Source organism: Drosophila kikkawai, chromosome 2L, assembly GCF_030179895.1.
Source record: "Drosophila kikkawai strain 14028-0561.14 chromosome 2L, DkikHiC1v2, whole genome shotgun sequence".
Lineage (NCBI taxonomy): Eukaryota > Metazoa > Arthropoda > Insecta > Diptera > Drosophilidae > Drosophila > Drosophila kikkawai.
The window spans coordinates 25,604,337-25,626,967 of record NC_091728.1 but is presented as its reverse complement, the minus strand read 5'-3'; the positions used below and the strand labels follow the sequence as shown (position 1 = coordinate 25,626,967).

General features: G+C 43.0%; 3 protein-coding genes across 3 annotated transcripts; 1 reads left to right on the top strand and 2 right to left on the bottom strand.

Annotated features, from left to right (window-relative positions):
• Window positions 1-501: 501 nt before the first annotated feature.
• Pngl (N-glycanase Pngl) lies at window positions 502-3,174 on the top strand. The gene is made up of 6 exons (XM_017162121.3): window positions 502-1,133; window positions 1,195-1,292; window positions 1,361-2,196; window positions 2,271-2,355; window positions 2,410-2,506; window positions 2,574-3,174. Exons 1-6 carry the CDS (start codon window positions 770-772, stop codon window positions 2,981-2,983), a joined length of 1,890 nt encoding a protein of 629 aa, XP_017017610.1. The 5' UTR covers window positions 502-769; the 3' UTR covers window positions 2,984-3,174.
• Window positions 3,175-6,060: 2,886 nt separating this feature from the next.
• Strica (Ser/Thr-rich caspase) lies at window positions 6,061-8,620 on the bottom strand. The gene is made up of 3 exons (XM_017162133.3): window positions 7,281-8,620; window positions 6,808-7,219; window positions 6,061-6,751 (listed from the first exon to the last, which is right to left on the bottom strand). The coding sequence occupies exons 1-3, from the start codon at window positions 8,338-8,340 to the stop codon at window positions 6,685-6,687; spliced, it is 1,539 nt and encodes a 512-aa protein (XP_017017622.1). The 5' UTR covers window positions 8,341-8,620; the 3' UTR covers window positions 6,061-6,684.
• A 1,772-nt stretch (window positions 8,621-10,392) lies between these two features.
• Window positions 10,393-22,028, bottom strand: SCAP (SREBP cleavage activating protein). Its single transcript, XM_017162118.3, has 7 exons — window positions 20,792-22,028; window positions 17,358-17,738; window positions 17,103-17,286; window positions 11,690-13,982; window positions 11,436-11,629; window positions 11,009-11,363; window positions 10,393-10,938 (listed from the first exon to the last, which is right to left on the bottom strand). Exons 1-7 carry the CDS (start codon window positions 21,070-21,072, stop codon window positions 10,760-10,762), a joined length of 3,867 nt encoding a protein of 1,288 aa, XP_017017607.1. The 5' UTR covers window positions 21,073-22,028; the 3' UTR covers window positions 10,393-10,759.
• Window positions 22,029-22,631: the final 603 nt, after the last annotated feature.

Here is a 22,631-nt window from a genome sequence, read left to right as displayed (position 1 = left end):
TTATTTGAACTCAAGTTGCTTATTGTTTTCCGGGTAAAGCACTTTTGCTCAATTTTGAACTGTATCCCCATGATAAATGATAACTTTATATTTGATAAAAAATATTTATTATGTTAAAATATTTAAATACCAAAACATGAACAAAAATAAATAAACTACTAGTGAATATTTTAAGCGATTTCATTTTCAAATATGCCACTTCTAGCCAGAAAAAAGCTAAGCTGTCAACACTGCAAACCGCAGCGCTCGGAACTGGCTGCTGAAATAATACTAAACATGCATAAAACATGTTCTAAATGTGCAGTAAAATATTGATGACACACGATACGGCAAAACAGGTTATAGAATTGTGTTTTTTGTCATATCTTTGGTTAAAGTGCTGAGGGAGATAACAAGAGGCAAATTTCAAAGGCGTCGTTTTGAAGGGACGTACGGCGACAAAAAAAAATACTAAAAAGTTGAATGGCGTTGCCAGATGGCTACACGTAATTTGAGAGCACAAAAAATAAATTGCAAATTTTAATAAAACAAGCTGATCTCCAACATGAAACATTTAAGCAAACATTCCAGTAGAAATAACTTCAAGTGGCTGGAAATTGTAGTGGACCAGGAGCCAGGTGAAGAAGGACCAAGTCAGCTTGATCGACATCAGTGGTCTGCAATGTTCCGGGAAATAAACACTTTCCAACACTTAAACTCTTTGTTTCGGCCACCCACCACCCACACCAGACTATCCAATCTGATAAAGAACGGGTAAGGAGCCATTAAGATGGTGGACATAAATTTGGAGGTACACCTGATAGAGCCGACGGCCACTCGCTCCACTGAGGAGCAACGGCAGAGGGATGCCTACCTGGAGGCAGTGCGCATTCTGCTGGTGCTGCTGGAAAACGTCCTTTCGCAGCCGAAGAACGCCAAGTTCCGCACAATACGTCTGGATAACAAGACGATCAAGGAGAAGTTGCTTAGCCTGCCCGGATGTGAGAGGCTGTTGGATGCCATCGGCTTCGTCCGTGCTCCCGGCTCTAACGCATTTACTTTGCCCAGTGAGGCGTCCCTGCAGCAGGTTCAAAGGTACCGGGACGCACTAAGCGAGCGGCGGTCCGCCTGGGTCAGTGGGGCCGTGCCCAAAAGTAAGGTTTAGTAGTGAAGCCAAAATAGCTTTGTAATGTCCTCCTTTGGAATTATCAATAGGTTTGCCCCAACAAGCCGCCACCAGCAACACGCCCTCGCCGTTGTTCATCAAACCCTCTGTGGAATATCGACAACGGATCGCCTTTCCCCGAGTACTGGTAGGATTTTCCCCTAATATATATTTCCATTGGATGCGCTAAATTCTGACCGGGAAGAGTGTTTTCAGCGCACCTCCAATAACTTTCTGCAGTCGCTGGAGCTTTACTCGGATGCCGTAATGCAGTACGAGGACGAACTCCTGCTAGCTACTGGCCGCACTCTGATCCCCATTGACGAGCTGACCTCTAAGGCGAGCGAGAAGCTAATGGATGCGCAGGAGCGGATCGCCTCTGGTGCGTGTCCGGAGAAAGAGCCCTGTATTCGCGACCTCCTGCTCGTCGAGCTGGTAAACTGGTTTAATACCGAGTTTTTCGAGTGGGTCAACAACATTCCTTGCCGCGTGTGCGGCAGCGACGAGAGCAAGCTAAGGCGCACGGAGCGGGTGGGCGATGTCCGGGTGGAGGTCACCGTGTGCTGCGGCCAGGAAAGCAAGTTCTACCGTTACAACGACATCTCTCAGCTGTTGGTCTCTCGCAAGGGCCGCTGCGGAGAGTTTGCTAACTGTTTTACATTTATGTGTCGCTGCCTGGACTACGATGCCCGCATCGTGCACTCTCACTTCGACCACGTGTGGACCGAGGTGTATTCGGAGGCCCAGATGCGCTGGCTGCACGTGGATCCCTCTGACAATGTTGTGGACTCTCCGCTTATGTACCAGCATGGCTGGAAGCGCAATATTGATTACATACTGGCCTACTCGCGGGACGACATTCAGGACGTGACTTGGCGTTACACAAACGACCACCAGAAGATCCGACATCTTCGCCGGCTGTGCGATGAAAAAGAATTGGTGAAGACGCTAGACGAGATTCGCATCAAGCGGCGCAGGAATTGCACTCCCGAGCGGCAAAAGGTGCTTAGTCAGCGCAACCTGTACGAAATTATCGCATTGACCTTGGAGCGGTAAGCCACAACTGCCAACTCCAATAGAGAGAAATATTATCAGCCTACTATTATTTGTATTCACCTATTTGCAGCCCGCCGACTGAGAACGAACTGAAGGGCAGAAGTTCCGGAAGCCTTTCTTGGCGTCAGTCGCGCGGCGAGCACACTTTTACCAACGTAAGGGAGCTTCAGTTGAATAAGGTTCAGATAATACAACCTAGCTATTTGCAGATTTTCGTCTTCACCCCGATGGAAACTGAGCTTCACAATCGGAAGCTAAATGTCCGCTACAGCTGCGCCACAGACACCTACGAACGCTACTCCCGTGGTGAGTAGGCATACATTAAATATTGACATTTTCATTCGCTTACCACATGGTTTTTCCATGCCCCTAGTCGAGGGAAATGTAACTGTTTTGGACACTTATAAGACCTGGCAAAGGGCTCAATTTTCCTCAAAGAACATTCTTCGAAAAGTAGAGCGCGATTGGAAAATGGCATACTTGGCTCGGCTAGAGGACACCGCATGCGGAGAAATCGTTTGGAAGTTTGATTTCAGCAAGGCCAACCTAAAGGTCAAGTCCTATAAGTTGGTCTTCGAGACGAAAACGTTTGGCGAGGGCAAAGTTGATGTTGCCGTTGAACCCATTGATGGAACGGCTTCTATTGAGAACTCTAGTGGATTCCAGATCGTAGCCAAGCTTAGCGGTGGCAAGGGCGACGTGGCGTGGCAGCACACTCAGCTTTTCCGTCAGGGTTTGAATTCCCGAGACTACCCGTTCGATTTGCAGGTGGAGCTGCACTGAGTGCGCTGAAGTAGTGACGAGTAATAATTCCTAAATCGAAGTGTATTTCTTAAAAAACCTGTACGACTACCCAAGTGGTTAAAGCTATATATATTGTACAATAATAATACATAATTTATATTATAAATGTATACAATTGTGGTACCTAGTACTATTAAAGTCAAAGAGCATTGCTCCAGTAAAACCCGGAAGATTCAAGAATTATCACCCAAGGTTAGAAGGAGTCCTTCACTCATTAGGAAATAGGTAAGTACTCAAGGTAGCTAAGCAAATTATCAAGACATGTATGTATAATATAGTAACGAAACACTGATAAGTATCGGTTTCTAATGTCAAGTGTAAAAATACTCACTATTTGTTAAGTCAAAATCCATTGTGTAGTTTTAAGGATTTATAAATTATAATATATAGATTTAGCGATTGCACCCGTGCATAGCTGGGACGGGCTATAGTATTGTATATTTTATAAATAACGACAAATATTGACCGTATTTTATATTTAACCCATATATATAGGGAGCCGTGGCTTGTACACGCCTCTTTGACGTAATCTTATAAAAAACATCTAAGGATTTTATTTCTACTCTTGTATACTTTGAGTGGTGTTAGAAAGCAAAAGTTAAATCATGCCTGTGTTTTAGAAGTGATTCTCAAAACAAAACATAACCTTCTTTGTGATGTTTTTTTTAGCAAAATAATGATAAATCGGGTTTTCTCATTTGAATATTTCGAAATATGTTTCAGAATATGCTACTTTTTTTCAATGTTGATCAATTGGATTGGATCAATTGACTTTATTGAAAGCAAAGATTTTAGAGAGGTATTTCCTGAGCTCCCTCAACAAGGTAGAAGTTGAAGAAGGCATCAGAACATGGATCGCCGCAATGCTAAGAAGCAGAAGGATAAAAGTCGAACTGAGTGGTACTCATCACAAGATTTGTGAAGAGGGGCACACCTCAGGGGGGAGTTTTGTCGCAGACGTCGTTGTCCTACTCACTTCAGGACCATTCCCCGACGTCATCAGCGAATTAATGACAAGGGCGCTTACTAAACTCAAGCGCGGTACGATTGAAGGCCAGCCATAGCTGAAAGAACTACCACACCGGGCACTGTAGAATCATGGACGAGATAAACCATAAGGTGTCAGAAGACACAGACTATGTATATGACAATGCATTCACTGCTATATACCATACAATGGAAAAGAGGTCTACACCGATGGCTGTGGAGTAGAGGCCGATATCTTCGCCGAGAGCTAAGAAACAGAAGAGTCTTTCCACCTCCCAGTATCTGCGTCGTTTTTGCAAGCGGAGGTTTTCCCAATACTGATAGCAGTTGAACTCTCGCTAAATCGAGACCTCCTGAAAACCAAGGTACGGATATACTCAGACAGCCAAGCGGCCATCCCATCTCTCGCAAGCGCAAGGACTACATCCACACTAGTAGCCAAGTGCATGGATGCACTAAACAGGCACGCAGAACACAACTGGGTACAAATAGCCTGGGTACCCGGACACAATGACATTCCCGGAAACAAAAAAGCTGACGAGCTGGCCAGGAAATCTCAAATACAGCAGATATTCAAGTTCCGCTGAGCTCAGTCCAATCGGATATTCAAGACCATTTCAAACAAATAGCCAGTAAGGAATGGTCAAAAAAAGAAAGATCACAGAAGATCGAAATCTGGTGAGAATATAATAGGAGACGAACAGCAAAGGTCATAAATGATATCAGGAGGATAACTCCAGCCATCACCGGCTACTGGCCAAAAAGCACGCATGCCTATAGGATAGGACTGTTCTATAATTCACATTGCAAAAGCTGTAAGGAAATGAGTGAGCAGGTGACACCGAAGCACCTACTGTGTTACTGCCCGGAACTTAACCAAAATAAAGCGCGGCACTTCGGAGATCACCATTCAGCAGATCAGCAAGAAATTCTCAGAACCATTATTCCATGAAGTTTATTTATTAAATATTTTTACATATGTGTACATTTTGAATGCTTCTCTCTTAGGTAATTTTGCTTATAAAAGGGAAACATTTCAGGCTGCCAATAGCAGTTTGCAGATCATTTTTTAAGCAAAATAGAGTCAAAGTGAACTTCGCAATCCGACTGAGGTATTGGTTAAAAAGGTACATTGAAAATAAAATATATTAATTAATTACCTATTTCAGCTGTGTCCTGGCTATGCTCTGCTGCCTGGTGAGTACTGGAAATGGTGGCGCTATTGATCGGGATCGACAGAGGCTCCAGGAACTCCAGAGTACCATGAGTGAGTGAAACAGTAATCCCAATGCCCAGATGGAGATCACCTACGAAACCATTGAAATCTACAAGAAGTATAGGGGCCAAGAGGAATCTGATGCCCCAAAGGAGACTGAACTGAATTCCCTGGTTGATGAATTCGAGTCCAATATGGAGATAGTAGACGGTGTGCCAAAGCAAGGAGGTGCCTTTACCAATTTCTTTAAAATTATGTTGAAGAAAGATTTACCCAAGAAGGAGAATAGTAAAGTACAGAACATAGTTAAAGACATCATCACCTATCTACTGGACCAAGTTTTAGAAAAATTCTAACTAACAGAAAAAAAAGATAAATAAAACTGAAGATAACACAACAAATATTTATATTATATTGATATTATAACTCAAGTATTCGGTTTCCCAAAAGCGGTGGGATGTACTTCTGAAATGAATTTGAAAATATTGGGAAATTGTAAATGTCTTCGGTAGCTATTACTTTCACATTTACACTGGGTAAAAATGTGTTCGCTTATAGTAAAGTTTTTGTAAAGGTTTTAACTTGTCAGCCTGACAAGTCTAATAACATGAGTTACTTTCATTTAAATTGTTACATTAATAAGTACATTTTTGGAATATTTTTACCGAAACTCAGAGGTATGATTTGTCCTCTGTTCGGGACTTCTAAGTGCTGGCTTTGCTTTTCGTTCTTATTTATTACATTTTCTTTTTTGTCTTTTTGTATCAATAATTAACTAATAATTATTAATAAAATAATTCATTATTATTATTTCTTTTATTTGACTACATTTATAAGTACTGAAGTTTTGTTAAAATAAAGGCCCATTACAAAATTCGAACTAATAACCTAATGGAGAAAATTTGGACCGTCCGCGATGTACCGTTAGAAATCAGGAACAAAATTGTAAAATAAATAAATAAAACTTCGGCACGCCAAAGTTTGTATACCCTTGCAGAGTGCAATTGGATCATTAAGACTCAAGCCATTCTGGTTAAATAATTAAAAGAAAATATATAAAAGTTGTATATTTATACATAGCAATAATAAAATGCTGAAAACACAAAAAAACATATTAATAATTTTGTCTCCTTATTGTTCCTGTTATTATTCCTATTCTGTATCCACGTCTCTTTGTGCACGTCTGGGCACCACAAAATGATTCCCCGCAGACTTAATCATTTGGGTAAGCCATAATAAATGATAAGATACTAAATACATATGTATTTCCGGTCTGTTTCCCAATTGATGTCCGAAAGACCAAAACCCCACAATTACCAATCAGAAATCGATGTTGGATAGCGCTCAATCTAGCTATTTAGCTATTTTATGAATCACAAGGTAAATGGCTCCCAGAAAAATCACTTAGGTAGCTTAGGTGGATACTGTCAATCTCGGATGTGGAATTTAATATAAATAATACTACGTAGGATGATAATCATATGTAATCTCCAAAGACGTACTTAGAAGTGAGAGTGCTGGTGACAGATGGTATTTGGCCGTCCCTGAAAAGTACAAGGCTGTTATTTTGTAATCGTAAAAAGGTGTTAAGCAAACTTACTTGGTTTGCGACTTGACCACGCGTCGCACGTTCGTCATTATGGCATCAATGTCGGACGTTTTACCCGACTTATCAAGAGCCTCACACAGCGTCTGAATAAAGGGGGTGCCGTCCTCCGTGCGGTAGGAAACGTAGCCCTCGTAGGTGCTGTAGCACTTAAGGATTTCGTTGGGGGACCCGTTCGGTTGGGCAGCATCAGTCATAAACCCGCCCAGCTCATTGGCGCCCTTGCAAGCCTGGACGAAGAGCAGCTTTGGTTTGTCCTTCAACGTCCGATTGCGCAAAATGGGAAAGACCACGTCGTAGTCCAGTGAGTAGTCATCATCCTTGGCTGCGAGTCTGTCATGGCGCGTTCCATGGCTGAGAAACACGAGGACCAGAGCACTCTTGTCCCCAAAGTCCTTCGTTTCCACTGCATAAATAGATATAGGCTGCATTAATAATCAACCAGTAAGGTTGAATATCTTACTTACGCGTTTTTACAGTGCGCTTTACGGTGGCCAAAGTAGCGTCGGTAATGACCTCCACCTTGCATTTTAGCCGCTCAAAGGTAGAACGCAGAGCCTTCACATCGTGGGCACTTCCCGTGCGGAACTCATTTTTAGTTTCAAAACGCTCATTGTTAAATATGTACACCCTAGCCGGCTTCAGCTTGCTCTTTGCCAGGCTAGTCTTGGAGCTCGATGCTGCAATGGAGCTGAGAGAACCCTGGGCGTCCAAGCTACTGAAATTAGACTTAGCCTTAGGGGAGGACGCGGAGGCGCTGAGGCTTACGTAGGGCCTCGGCACAGCCGTGGATGTTAGCGGCTTTACTGTGGGCTTTGAAGATGTCTTGAAGAAGCTCTCGAATGTAGAGGGTGTCGGCTTGGAAATACTGGGCGGACTAGAGACGGCGGCGACCTTCGGGCTAGGCGATGAACTAGTAATGGCCAGACTCGACTTCTTGGCGTATGGGGACACGTAAGTCGAGCCCGAACTGCTGACGTTCGAAGGGAAAGGTGTCCAGGCGGGCTTTCCTTTGAGATCCACGCGATGCGTCTCGAGGTGCTGGGTGACGTTTAGTCCATTCTTCTTAGTAACTGTTGTTTGCTCCGTCTTGACCAGGGTGCTGGACCGCTTGCCAGCGCTGCTGGCCGTGGCCTTGAAGGGCTGTGTGGAACGGAAAGACACTCCATTCAGACTCGGTGGTCGGGAGCGCGAGGTAACCGTGGTGGTGGTGGTCGTTGTGCCGGTTGCGCCCTCCCCGCCCATCCTCATCTGCGCGAACAGTGCCTCGAGTTCGGCCTGGCTGGGAGTGCGGCGCGTCGTCGTCTCCGTGATCAGTGCTCGCTGGGTGTGCGTCACCGTCTGGCGTGTGGACATAAAGGTGACGGTCTGCTTGTTGCTGTCGGTGATTGTAGAGTTCTGCACTGCTGTGTTGGTCGTCTCTGTGGAGGCACTCGTGGTCCTAACGCTCGTGCGGGGGTCCTGAAGCACCAGCGCCTGGCTGGGCCGGCTGTTATCCTTCTCCCCCTTCTTGCTCCACCAAACCATTATCGCTCCGGTTTGCGTGGGGTTTTTTCTTTAATCTCTCTGTTGCTCTCTTTGCTGGTTGGCGCAGTGGCTTTCCGGCACACTTCTGTTCGGAGCAACGTTCCTCTCGACACTGAACCTCCAAAGAATTTCGCAGAAAGAGCGCGCAGATGATAAGCGGGCCAACTCATCGGCTGCTACCGATGCTCTCCGTTCGCTGTGTGAATGAGGGAAGGGGACCGGGACCAAGGGGATCGAATTTTATCCGACCCCTAGGTGTTAACTGGACTCCATGGTCTGCGTTATCGGCCGTATGTTGGCTCTCCGTCGTGACTGATAACCCGGCGCTCTCGTCAGTTACCTGTTCTCTCACACCCTCTTCCTGCTATTAGTCTCTCAGGTAAGCCCCGCGTCCGCAGTCGCGATCCCAGAATGGTCGGGTTTATGCGAAGCTTTTATTATTTAATGGGAACAATTTTATTGTTTACGTTCTTTCCTGTTATAAGCGAGCTTCAAGTTTCTTAGTCAGCTTCCTCCGTTCTCTTTTGGAAATTGCATGAAATATACAGAATCTTTAGAATCTTTAGTTGCCCAAAATGTTACATATTTATGTAAATACAAGAAATTAATAATGTTTTAAAACATAACTCTAATGATTTGGGGAAAAACATTTAATTTTATTCCGTAAATAGGACTGGTAAACTATTTTAAATACTTTTATTTCTTTTTTCTCTTTACAAATACGAGTTTATGCATTTTATTAAAAATAATTTCGTTAAGATAAAGGTATTTTTGTTCTCATTTCCTGTTCTCGACATAGTCATAACGGCCGGTTTGTTTTGTTGACAAAGAACAGAAACTTGAAAGCTCTTTATTTAACTCAGTAAGTCAGCTGTTTCGAAGAAAACAAACAATACAAAATTCTCTTAATTTGCAAATACTCTTAATTTGGCAGCCTATATCAGTGCCTTTTCATTATTTTTTTACACCTTTTCTGCACCGTGCATCAAAGGTATATATTTTATTCTTATTAAATGTGAAATTTGTATGTGAATATTGATGAGTAAAACAGCTCTTCAGAGTGTGCAAAAGAACACAATTGATACAACTGGAAAGCTATAAGAAAGGGATTGGCGTCAAAATATAAGTTTACTTTTTCGAATTTTCGGATCCCTGAGCACTGCCCTAACACATAATACAATAAAGAGAACGTTGACTCACATCACTGTAGACGGTTTTTAACGCAGTGACGATGATCACCGAGAGGAGACTTCTATATAGGGCCGTAGAATTAAAAATATGCTGCTGTAGTCCGATAAAAGCAAGTGTAAAGCTCTTTAAAGCTGCATCCTTAAGGGAAAAGGAAAAGAAAATACGAAAACAAGCATTCTAAAAATTTTAGAGGTGTGACGAAATTCTCAAAAGTGAATGGTGATTCCAGATGTAAGTACCCGTTTTAAAACAAAAACCATGTCCTCTACTTTTGGGTTGTCTCTAAAGTCCTATAAACACCACAAAGTGTAAAGCTATTCTTCTACAACTTTTTGGTTTTCCCCCGCCTATAACTTGTAGAACACAAAGGTTTTATAGGCGTGCTATATAAAATATGAGTATATAATACATGTTTTAATACGTTTTTTTTTCTGTCAACGTATTTTCATCTACTCTGAGATATGAGCTTTTTTTATTATTTTAGAATTTTGGTATTTGATTTTATGAAAATCGGATGACATTTTACCCTTGCAGGGGTGTTATAATTTAAGTCAGAAGTTTGCAACGCAGTGAAGGAGTCATAAACCTTTAGAAAAATGTATTCGATCTAAGATGTTGTCCAGTAGATCTACATATGTTTTGTTACCGGATACGTCAAATTGCTCAACTTTGCTCATATTGATTTTGATAAGCAACGACCAACAAGGAATGACAATGCAAGTAGTAAGCTTGCTTCGGAAAGCTAAAGTTTGAAGCCCATTTAGTTTGCAATAAAGGCCCGCAGCTTGATCGCTTATGTTGATTACTGATTAAGTGCCACATTATAGCACTTGATGACCCTGGCGATGAACCAGTAAAAAGTTTGGTTTAAAAAATGGGAGTTTATTTGTGGTAAGTTTTACTTTTCATATAGAAAATTAAGCGTAGGGGATTTTAATAAATATACATGTAGTATTTAATCTAAAATGTAGTCATTGTGTTATTCTGAGGCGCTTTAAGACACTATTTAGTAGTATGTAGTTACGCAAAAATATATGTGTATATATATTTAATTCTTCATTTAGTTTAGATCCATTAGCCTATCGAAGTTGATTACACACTTGGTGTCCGACTATTACAACTAAATCGTAGCGAATCTTAATAACTTAAATAGCAAGCCCCACTGGTTAATTAGTTTCGAGGCTATTCAGAAAACCAGGTTCTAATGACAGGCTCTGTCCCCACTTTTTCAGTGGCACTTGTCGGCAACTATGGGAAAGCGCACGACGCGGATCTCATTGCCGTAGTCGCAAATGACGGAATCGCAGGCAAGCATCATGATTTTTGGGCACAGCTGTCGATTGGCAAAGTCCAGTTTGACCTCGCGAGCCGGCTGGCCCGTGCGCACATCCCACACGATGAGAGAGCCTGCAGTTTGAGCAAAATTGATCGAATTAGTTAAAGAGATCTGCTGGCTAAAAGCCCAAACCGCACGTACCCATTTTGCTGGTCACCAACAGAGACGGAGTCAGCATTAGTAGGCTCGAGTAGGCATTGGAGATGTTGATGGTGGTCAGCAGGTTGCCCTGGAACCGCTCCCACACGCAGATCCGCTCGTCCGTCCCCAAAGAGATGACGTAGCTCGGAGCGCAGGCAAGGCAGCTGACGGCACCGTCGTGGGCCTGAATGTTGTACATACAGGCGCCCGTGAACAGATCCCAGACGCAGAGCAGGCCGTCCTGCGAACCGGAGCCTCCGGTACCCGGTTGCCACCGGTCGACAAAGAGGCAGGTAACGGGTCCGCAGTGTCCGTGAAGCGTATACTCCACATCCGCCTTGTTGAGACAGTACACCTATCAAAGGGCAATCAAGACCAGAAAGTTGAATGGAAGGGCTTTCAAGGTGGGTTTGCTGTGACCGAGTACCTTAAGTGTGTGATCCTGACTGCCGGTGAAAACCATGTCGTTGGCAACCTGCATGCATGTAATAGGTTGCTGGTGTGCCAGCCGTACGCCCTCCAAGGTGATTTTCATCTCTTCCTTGGTGGTCTTAGGCGCCACATCCTGCTGGCAGCGCTGCATCAGCCCCAGACTGCCAGTGGATCCGGTCCGGACGTGAGCTACGCAAGAAGTAATGTAAATGTAAAACACCTTAATTTAAATCTCCAGGTCTGACTTACTGCGTCTATAGGCGGAGGTGAAGCCCCAGTCGATCTGTTTGCCCTTGTAGTACGTCTCCAAACGATAGAAGTCCAGGCGTCCGTTTAGACGCGCCACAATCACCCGGTCTCCATTTAGGTGAATGTGGGTGATGCCTTGGTTGCGCTTGGCGTCCTCTTGGTAGGCGCACTTCAGTACGCCGGCCGGTGATTCCCACAACTCTACGCGCCCGTTGGCGCAGCCGACTGCTATGAGATTGTCAAAGTAGTCCAAACACCAGACCGGCGACACAGGTAGCTTTCGCACCAAAGTCTGCCCGTCCGGCCGTGGCTGCGAGATCTGCATGTCGGACCGGGCGATGCTTGCCAACTGCTCCCCACTGCGCGCATCCCAAACGCGGATTTGGCCTTTGAGGCAGCAGCTAATGATGTAAGCCCCGTCGGAGACCAGGCACTCGATGCGGTGCTTGTGGCCAGCGACTTGCGTCGGCACGCCCTCAAGAATTTGCTCCGTCTGCTTGTGAGGCGCCTCGAACTCGTGCCAGCTGGATCGCCACTCGGCATAGTTTCTGGTGCAGATGCAGCGGTAGAAGACAACCATTGTGTAGCAGAGCACGAAGATGCTGATGCAGCACAGCAGAATGGCGAAGAATATTTCCATTGGACTCTTCGGCACCAGCGGCATTCCGCCCGGCATAACCATCGGCGACTCTCGATGCACATCATCGTCGTTAAAGTCCAACGGATCGAGGGCAGCCGCCAAAGCCTTCCATTGAAAGTTTTGCTGCAGTTGCTCTTGCGGATTGCGGAGCAGGGCAGCCAGCTCTGGGGTGATTGCGTGGCTCAGCCGAATGCTGGGCAGCAGGGTAACGTACTGGCCACTCAGGGAGACGTTGTACTGCTTCATTACTGTGGACCAGTGAAAGTTCGAAAGGAAATAGTTGAGGTCGAAGTTGGGGTAGCGCAGGCGCAGCAGTTCCTCGCCCGTCTCGTTTCCATCATTCGTGAGGGGGGGAGGTGCATCGCTTGGTGTGGAGTAGGCGCTGCTAGGTGTGGCACTCGGCGTCACCGTTCTCTGTCCGTCTGCCGCCTTCCAGCCCTCAAAGAAGCTGCTGACAGCTCCGCGTCCCGCCTGTAGGCGCCGCTGCAGCTCCATAGTGGCTGTCATCGTTCCATTGCTCTGCATGCTGAACAATTGCTCCAGACAGCCTGAGTTGTATACTATGGAGCAGATCCACACAATCATCCAGATCATAAAGGCACGCTGAAAGAACCGGGTTCGTGCCCAGAAGTTCACGATCTTTATGCGCTTTGGAATACGCTGCTCCACTGCCGAGTGTCCGGGGCTGACTAGGTTTGACCGCTCGCCAACACCAGTGGCATCGGCAAAGCAGAGCTTCGGATGCGACTGGGAGCGCTGGAAGGTACCCGGGACAAAGGTTGAAGGCATCGTCGCAGCGGCCCCGAAGAAGCGAAAGTCCTGTCGCCCAACACTACCTTGGGTACAGCTCAGCATCATCTTTGGGAGATGCTTTGCTTCCGTTGTGTACTCGGCCCTCTTTATGTTCATGGCCAAAATGGTCGAGAACAGGAGCATCTGCAGCATGAAATCTGAGAGCAAGCCGACAATTGCGAATATGCAGAACTCCTGGATGACGGGCACGAAGGTGGCGAGGCCAATAGTTAAAATAGTGATCTCCGTTAGCAGCGTCTTTGAGATGTGCCAGCCCTCCTTGCTTAAGGCCTGTGCCACGCGGATCTTCACATCGAAAGTCTCGTCCATGGACACAACACTCTTCGTGATCACCAAGCTGTTCTCCAGTCCCACAAGGATGACCAGGTACGGGAATATGTCCTTCGACTGCAGCGATATCGTCAGGCCGAAGAAAAAGCAGAGTCCCAAGGACATGGCCAGGCTCCCGGCTGTGGTAAAGACACTACACAGGGCCAGCAGGAAGCGGGAGCGGAACACGTCGATCTTGCGCACTGAGAAGTAGACGTAGGCGAACACCAACATAAATGCCACTGTGTACGGTACCAGTTCCCATATCCTGTATTCGCCCGGGTAGAAAATGTAGGTTATTGTGGACGGCTCCTCCGCGTAGGCAGATGGCACGGGCAGCGGCGGGTAGTGACGGAGTAGTTTCTCCTTTAGAGTTTCCAAATATTCCACATCGTTGTGCTTGAGTACGAGCGTCAGGGCGTACTGGATAATCCGTGAGCGAGCCCGTAAGGGATAGCGCTTAAAGCCCGTGTCCTGCATGGGCAGGCCAAAAAGCATTTCCGCAGCCGATACTTTTGATTTTTGTAGGTTCTGGTAGAAAGAGAAGGTTTGGATTGAATTAATTCTGATTTTAAATAGAGTTTTAAATATATATATTTATGGATCCTCTCTAACCCTCGAAGGGACATTCCTATATTCTTGCTCGCAGATAGAGATTGCTTTAGACTTAGAAGTTTCTAGTTTCTAGTTGACTTTGGAAGCTCATTACCGAAACCACTGAGTGAATAGACCGCGTTAGTTAAGGGGGTTAAGGTTAATTCGGTGAGAACTGCACACTTTTTATTAAAAAAGTTGCGGCGAAACAGCTAAAGTTAGCTTAAGGAACTAAATACCATATAATGACAAAACATTTGAACAATTCTTGTATTAAAAAATATTTACAGCTGTTTCAGTAATAGGGAATCTCCTGAGTCCCCTCAAAAAGAAGTAGGTTTTCCACAAAAACATCCGATTTCAAAAAACTATATTGCATTCTGCATAATTTCGTCAATTTTGCTAAGATCGATGTAAAACTTGAACACAATAATCTTAAGATATTTACGAGAATATCTTGATCTAAGTATTTCTTGCAGTTTAACATGCCAACGTTATCAACGCAGTTTTTGTTGATGAAACGCTGATGTACTAGACTCTGATGACAGCCTAATTATTTTGTAATTTGTATTCAAATTCATCGTTGGCAAATTGATCCGTGTTCTTATATGGTCATTATCAATACGGTCTTTTGCCTGCATAAACAATAAATAAATAATGATACATACAATGGACACCGTATTCGGATTCGGTATCACTAAATCAATATTTTTAGCTGTATTATAGATCACCACTAAACCGTAATATCGTTGTATTGTTTAAGTACAGGGTGTTGAAAGCCAAATAGCCGGGGTACGTGATACCCTTGACCCTGACGTTGACGGACCTTAGATTCCGATTCAGTGCGTCAAAATATATTTATATACTTCTAAGTGTCGGCCCTCGAAATAATTTATCTGATTTTCCAGCTCATTTTCAAGTACCCATCAGCATAACTCTAAATACATTCCTCATAAAACAACACTGTTAACTTTTACGCGTAAATACGTTTGCTGATTTTTCCTTATCTCAGTAGAGTGTTTCCCCGATTCCTTAGGGGCCAATTTACTTGGAACCTTACATTATAATCACATCCGTGAAATCTTTTTTATATGGCGGGTTTCTAAAGTGCTTAATAAAAACTTTCCGCACAAGCTTATTAGAGAACAGAAGCAGATTAAAGCGAAGGGCTATTTTTATTATTAATTTTCTAATTTCGTTTTTAAAGCAAATAAAAGTTGCCGTCAAAGTTATCGTCAACGCAAATCGTGTCAAGAGTGAATCACTCTGCTGCGGTCCGAGAGATACATTTGCATGTATGTACACCGTATCTTAAATGCTTTTAGACAATTCGCCAGTTCTCAAATTGGAGAGAGAGCTATTAAGCGATGTGTTTTGTGTGCCTTTCATTAGCTCGAAACAAATCGGCTTAGACAACTCGGTAGCGCTCACATTCAAATGCATGCATATTGAAAAGCAAAGGTCTGGCTTGTCTACAGTCTAGAGTCTAGACTGCGAAAATGTGTGCATAACACATTGCACTCAACCTAAGGTAAGGTTGCAACCGCAATCAATGACGTAGCCAGTCAGCCTAATTACAGACCGCTAAGCTATGTCCCCTTAAAACCAGGGATCGCAATAAAGAGTTATGGTTAAAAAATAAATAATACCAAACAATTGAGCTGGGAGGATAAAAAAATGATGTACACCATATTTTTAGAGAGACTTTCCAGAATTATTGTTAATTAATTAATTAAAAAAAATTATTAATTTTACGATCCCTGCTCACAACAGAAACAAGTTATTAAAATATACTAAAACAAGAAAGGAAGCTAACTTCGGCACGCCGAAGTTTGTATTGGCTTTCATATTTATAATATAAATTATAATGCCGAAAACAAACAATTTTTTTTTTTGGGAAAAAAAAAAATAATGAAATTTTATTTGACTAGTGCACTGTTACCTAGATATTTGGCAACTAAACCTAATTTGAAGTTAATTCTGTTTACAATGCTTTGTTGAGGAGTATTAAGTTAAGTTATGTTTACATAATTTGAAATGATTTTCATGTTTTGTTTAATATGTTATGTCAAGACTCTATCGGGGAGGTCTTGAGGGTGGTGACGTTTAAGTCTTCTCCTGACTCGTGTTCTGTGTTCAGCGGTGGCTAATCTTCTAGCCAGACTATTAGGGTGATTGTTTAGAAAACAGACACTAAACAGAGTTTCATAACATTTTACCTATACTTATTATGTTTAAAGTTTGACAGTTACAGTTATACATTCCCAGCTTTACATTTTCTCTACATCTACGGATCGCTTCTATGGCAGCTATATGATATAGTTGTCCGATTTTCATAAAATTTATACCAAAATTCTATAATAATAGGTAAAGCTCGTATCTCAGAGTAGATGAAAATACGTTGAAAAATAACGTAGTTATAATTTTTTCTGTTACTTTCCCTATCGTTCCCTATGGCAGCTATAAGATATAGTCGTCCGATTTTCATAAAATTAATACCAAAATTTTGAAATAATACCAGAAGCTCATGTGTCAAAGTAGATTAAAATACGTTGAAAAATAACGAAGTTATAATTTTTTCTGTTACTTTCCCTATCGTTCCTATGGCAGCTATAAGATATAGTGTTCCGATTTTCATAAAAAATTACCAAAAAGGATATTTCGCAAAAATGATAGAATAATATTGAAAAACAGCAAAGTTATAATTTTTTTTTTTCAAAAATTTATCGAGCATTTGTATGGCAGCTATATGATATAGTCGTCCGATCCGGCCCGTTCCGACATATATAGCAGTGAGAATATATAGAAGACTATATGCAAAGTTTCATTCAGATAACTTTAAAACTGAGGGACTAGTTTGCGTAGAAACGGACAGACGGACGGACAGACGGACATGGTTAGATCGACTCGGCTATTGATGCTGATCGAGAATATATATACTTTATAGGGTCGGAAACGTCTCCTTTACTGCGTTGCAAACTTCTGACTGAAATTATAATACCCTGCAAGGGTATAAAAACAAAAAGCAACACGGGTAGAAAGAAAGAATTCACTTACATGATACTGGAATATCGTGTTCAGAATATTCGTGTCCCTGGTGAAGTTCTGGGCGTTTTGCGTCCACAGGTTGGCCGGCGAGAGCAGCAGGCATCCGTACTCTGGAAAGATCTGTCCCAATTGTCCGTGGGCCCCCCGCTTCACGTTCTCCACATGCAAGCAGTTATGTTCTAGGGTGCGTTGGCTGGAGGAGATAAAGAACCAAATCGAGTCAATTAATATCTCCGTGACTGCGGCCAGTTTACTGATACTAACTTCTCGCTGCTCTGGTGATTTCTCACAATTTCGAGCAATTTAAAAACTTCATAGAGCGGCGCACGAAACGCGTCCATCAGTTGCATCCTCTCGGTCCAGGGCAGAACGCTTGCGCGCAGAGTTATCTGCTGGACGTAGAACGCAGGGCTGCTCTGTGCCCAGGGTAACACTGGCGGCGGTATGCGGTCTGTGGCACTCGCATTGAGAAGAAGCTCGGGTCCAGCGGTCGGGGTCTTGGGATCGCCGGAGGCTGGCGGAAAAGGCGGCGGAGCAACGGTGGAGCTACTGTGATTGTAGTATGGCGGCAGAGGGCCGGCATCATAGGGCAGCACAATCTTGGTGGGTATTGTCCCGGGCAGCGGTATGTTGATTAATGGATAGCTATACAGGGAGAGTGGAAGAGAGAGAGAAGAGAGGGTTCGTTACTGGAAGTGCTCGCCTACTAATTGGCTTGATTTGCTATTTTAAGACTGGCGCGTGTTTTCTCACAGCCGTTCGTCATCTAACGCGTGGCTTAGCGGCCGGTAGGCGTGTTTTTGAATCCATCACCTATCAACAACTCGCGTTTTAAGTATTCAAGGTCAGCGGGCCATCGAGAGTTTGCCAGCGTCCAAGACAACAGGCGGCGGGCGCTGACCATGCCGCTTTGCAGCGATAAGAGTCCTGATAAGTGGGACAAAAACAGTGCGAGGCAGCTACCAAAATGTACATCGCTCTCTCGATAAGGCAAGCATCGGCTCCATGACAGCCACCGGTTGCCAACTAGCTAATTGCGATGAGTAACCGGTGGAGCCTATCTCAGTTATATGACTCGTTATCAAACAAATAAACAAATTCACCTTATTGGGACATTACATTTGAATACTAGAGCTACCCCAACCATAGCTATGGTGCGTGTGCATAAAAAAGAAATATTTAAATCTGATATGAAACACATGGATTATTTCAAATTATGTATGTCCTCCTAGTCTAGACGTTGTTTACTCAAATTCATAGGCATCCGATTATTGTTCACGCACCAACATATGCTCGAACGATACAGATTTCCTTGGTTTTAATGGAATCAAATCAACCAAGAAATTTAAAACAACAAATGTCGATATTAGAACACACTTTCCAAGTTCATATCACAAAAGTAAACTGATTTCTAGTACTGACGTAGTATTAAGGTTCATGTGCGGGTCGGAAATCGTACAACTGATAATCACCAACATCATTAAAGTGCAAGTGCAGTCAATCTAAAAGTAGAATCTCTGCTTCATAGCAAATTAAGTCTTATAATATGTAGCCCCTAATTTGCCTGTCTTGAATATATATTTTAAAAAAATTGTCGCTGAAGCGTAAAGGCGACGTGAAAGACCAAACTGGTTTTCTCATTGAATGTGTATGGGGACAAATCACTCTGTCACGTTCTGCTGATCAGCCCAATCACTCCTCACGCATCGAATTTTGTGTAATCCATTACACTAGTTTACACTCGTTTTAAGCTTAAATATTATAAAAATATAGGTTAGCTACATTGGGTGGCCCCAAATGGAGGTGGAAAATATCGAGTTTGGAACATTTATTATAAACTCGCAAGGAATTATAATGGGTGCAGATTCTTGATCAGAATTAATAGCTATCTCACTAAAACTTTGACAAAAATCCTCAGAATACGGTAGCACTGCAGCTTGGTTTCAATTTGTTTAGTGTTTGGTGCTTTACCCGCTGAGTTTTAATGATTTTTGGGTGTGCAACTAGAATAGGCTAGATTAAGATCTTGCTCCTGTGAGATCTGCTTTCTGATACGGAAAAATATACTAAATTCATGGAAAGCTGCCTTTTTAAGACATTCTAGTTAATCAATAAATTATTATATTGTATATAAATAAATTTGATTTTTGAATAAGTAGTTTAGAGCGTACAATTTTGAAAATATAATCATTTATCGACATTCTACGAATCATAATGGACCTTTATCATTAAATTTTTCATTAATCTCCACAAATCAACATTTGTTTAAGAAATATATTAAGTGTCGTAAAAACCAGCTTCACAAACACTTTTAATTAAAAAATAACTCAAGTGTTTTTTAAATGCGTAAATTTTGGCTAAACACAATAGTAAATGTTCGAGGATTAATGTTTAAAATTAGTCGACATTTCACTAGTTTTACCCTAGACTTAGATTAAATGATTTATATGACAATTCAATTTAATATTTTATAATTATATTCTAGGACTTTTAGCTATTGCCTTGGCTTTGAGAATATTAGCTTGCGGCTAGTTCCAATTGGAAATTTTACCATGTTTTTTTAACAAGAGTTTTTTTTTTTTTTTTGACAACAAGTCCCTAATACGCCTTTTTTGAGCTCACCCCATTTTTAATGGGATTGAGGACCTGGTATTTACTTGGTCACTGATGAAGGCACTCATTTGGTTCTCAGAGTCAGTCCTTTACTACTTGTCATAATGTCTTTGGAACTTCAAAAAAAACCTCTATTATCCTTGAGATATGGTAGCATTACCACCTTTTTTTGCAAACAAATCTGTCCATTATTTCGCCGGACCAACATCATGAAATGTAGCTCCATAAAATTAGAATACCACCTCCATGTTTCACAGTATTACATATTTATCGCTGATGACTCCGTGTTCAATAAATATTCGCAATTTCATTGGTAATCGTCCTGGAAGTTGGCCCTAGATGAAGACTTTCCAGATGCTCCCCTAGGTTGACCAACTGTTTCTAGGTTTAGGGGATTGGTTTTGAGATCGTTTCAATGTCATGGCAGGACAGTTTTTTTTTTTTGTTGGCATAACATTAAACAAAATTTTATTAACGTTGATCAACCAACCTAATGGCTATAAAACGTTGGCTATAAATATGAACAAAACAATAACATGGCACTTAACAGAAACGGAAACAAATTAACAAATTTTTAATGACAAGTGGAAAATGCTAGTTACTGCTTTAATACTCGCGAGATATGTCTTCCTCTTGTCCAGAGATCGGCGGGATGTATGGCAGGACAGTAAACATTAACTCTTAATATTACTATATCTCCAATTACATGGAAATATGTCGAATAACAACAGAGTACTTATAACTTTTGTTATAATCTTTTTCCAATCGTTTCTGACAGCTACAAGATAAAGTTCTACAATGCAAACCGTTCTATCCAACTACCTTTATTGTAAACAAGATTATTTTAAATGTTTCTTTTATATAGCTCTACAACTGAGAGATGAAAATCGGCAGTCGCTGTTTTCTTTATTGCGTTGAAAGCTTCTGACTTAAATTACAATATCCCCAAGGGTATACAAATCTGATTTCTGATTTAAACTGCCTGAAAACTCACTCCCCCTATTCCGCTATAAAGAGATACATATTACTATATACATTAGAAAAATTAAATTTAATACAATACAACCTAACGATTTGACACTAACCACGAGAGCAAAATCGCCATGAAGGCAATGCTGGACGCGCATGTCGGGTAGCTGGACAAGAAGAGGCCGTGCTTGTAGTAAAAGTGCGAGACGGAGGCAGGCAATCCGGCCGGTGAGGACGACGCAGTGCCAGCACCTGAGCCAATCCCCGACGAAGAGACAGCGGTGGGCGGCTTGACGGCAAGACCGCTTCCGTTGGATGCTGCTGCTGCTGCCGTGCGCGGTGACGTCGACGCTGCTGCCGCGGCCGCCCTGGCAGAGCCATCTGTTGCGGCGGCCATGATGTTCGCAGAGTTTACACCAAAACAAACACACACGCACACGACTCGGCGCACGGGAAGAGGCTGGCCACTCGCAAACACTTACACGCCTGGCCTAGGGAGGAGACAAAGAACAACAACGGAGACGTACACGGGGATCAAGACTCTGACCACGAACTTTGTTCTCGCGCGAAATACAAGTTAGTTTTGTTGGTGGCAAATTACGCAACTTCGCATTTGCAACGCATCACCTGCGTAGGCGACGCCACTGCCGCCCGGAGTGCGGTATTATTTTTATTTATTAATAGCGTTGATTCGCTGACGCCCGGTGCTGGTGGCTTCACTTTGCGGTTGGGCTGTGATCTGTCGCTGGGAGCCCCACTGTATCGATACATTTTCCTTCGCGCTCCCTCAATACCCGCCGATTTGCATTACTATTCCGATTTTGATTCCTAATTTCTATTGATTTTTCTTTTTCTTGCGCTTCATTCGCACCTTTGGCCCCTACGTTATTTGCGGCGTGTGTTTGTGGTTGTCTTTGCCACCGTCGCGTCGTACTTGTTGTTGCAATTAATTGACGTTTTCGCGCATCTTCAGTGCTCACACACACTTTCACACATAGGGGTTATTCTGATTAAAACGCCACTGCCACCGGCGCTCTTTCAATTAAAATAAAATTCTGCCCGGCCGCCGCGTATTGTTATCAAATTATGGCAATCGAAAGCCAAGAAATGACTACTTCACCGCATCGAGAACTTTTATAGTGCAGCTTTTTTGCATATCGCTCTCGGCTGCGACGTTTGAAAAAGGAACGAACTGCCGGCTATATACACATCACTGGGCGGTCGAAAGGCGACAAGTAGTCTTCCGCCGGTTAAATATGTAACTTTAATTTGCACTAAACACGTTTTTTTCCATCAAGCAATTGCTGCGCGGCGTCAGAACAAAATGCTCGTTCGTAGTGACTCAACGACGGCACCCTGTTGGCTCGCACGCGAACTAGTTCGCGGCGAAACCTAAACATTGGACAGCTGATAGGCAGTGGTGAGGGCGTGAGCAAACTAATTAGCTTTTGGCCCAGCAATCGCAACATATTTTTCTATGCTGCGGCTGTTCATTAATACCAAGCTTATGCTATTAAAAACATGAATCCAAATAAGGCCATTTTAAGGAGAAGTAAAAAATATGTAATTAAGCCCTAAAAGTGTGCTCTCGCTCAATCTGGCAACGCCATTTGTGTTTCTAGTATTTTGTTCACTAGTCTCCGTACAACCCGTATAACAGCGCTCATGAACAGGCATTCTAGACTAATTGCCTCTCACTCTCCCTCGCCGTGCACTTAATATCAACAGAGATAAACAGGGTATTCCCTTGACGACTGAATTACTAAAAATATCGGTAGCTGAAAACAGCTGTTCCCACACAAATGGCTTATACGATATTTTCAGTATTTCAGCGATCCCGAGGCTGCTCAAAATATCGACTGAATAACTGAAAAGCCAGTGTGGCTAAAAAGGTGTATAAATCAACCTTTTGAACTGCTAAATAAAAGGTTCAGTAATTTAAAATAATTAAAGATT

Coding starts and splice junctions, on each gene's coding strand:
- SCAP (XM_017162118.3), bottom strand. CDS start 21,072: ATGGCCGCCGCAACAGATGGCTCTGCCAGGGCGGCCGCGGCAGCAGCG. Junction 17,287..17,357: donor AATCACCAGAGCAGCGAGAA/GTTAGTATCAGT, acceptor TATCTCCTCCAG/CCAACGCACCCTAGAACATA. Junction 11,364..11,435: donor GTCAGGATCACACACTTAAG/GTACTCGGTCAC, acceptor GCCCTTTGATAG/GTGTACTGTCTCAACAAGGC.
- Strica (XM_017162133.3), bottom strand. CDS start 8,340: ATGGTTTGGTGGAGCAAGAAGGGGGAGAAGGATAACAGCCGGCCCAGC. Junction 7,220..7,280: donor AAAGCGCACTGTAAAAACGC/GTAAGTAAGATA, acceptor CTATTTATGCAG/TGGAAACGAAGGACTTTGGG. Junction 6,752..6,807: donor GTGGTCAAGTCGCAAACCAA/GTAAGTTTGCTT, acceptor TGTACTTTTCAG/GGACGGCCAAATACCATCTG.
- Pngl (XM_017162121.3), top strand. CDS start 770: ATGGTGGACATAAATTTGGAGGTACACCTGATAGAGCCGACGGCCACT. Junction 1,293..1,360: donor TCGCCTTTCCCCGAGTACTG/GTAGGATTTTCC, acceptor GAGTGTTTTCAG/CGCACCTCCAATAACTTTCT. Junction 2,507..2,573: donor CTACGAACGCTACTCCCGTG/GTGAGTAGGCAT, acceptor CCATGCCCCTAG/TCGAGGGAAATGTAACTGTT.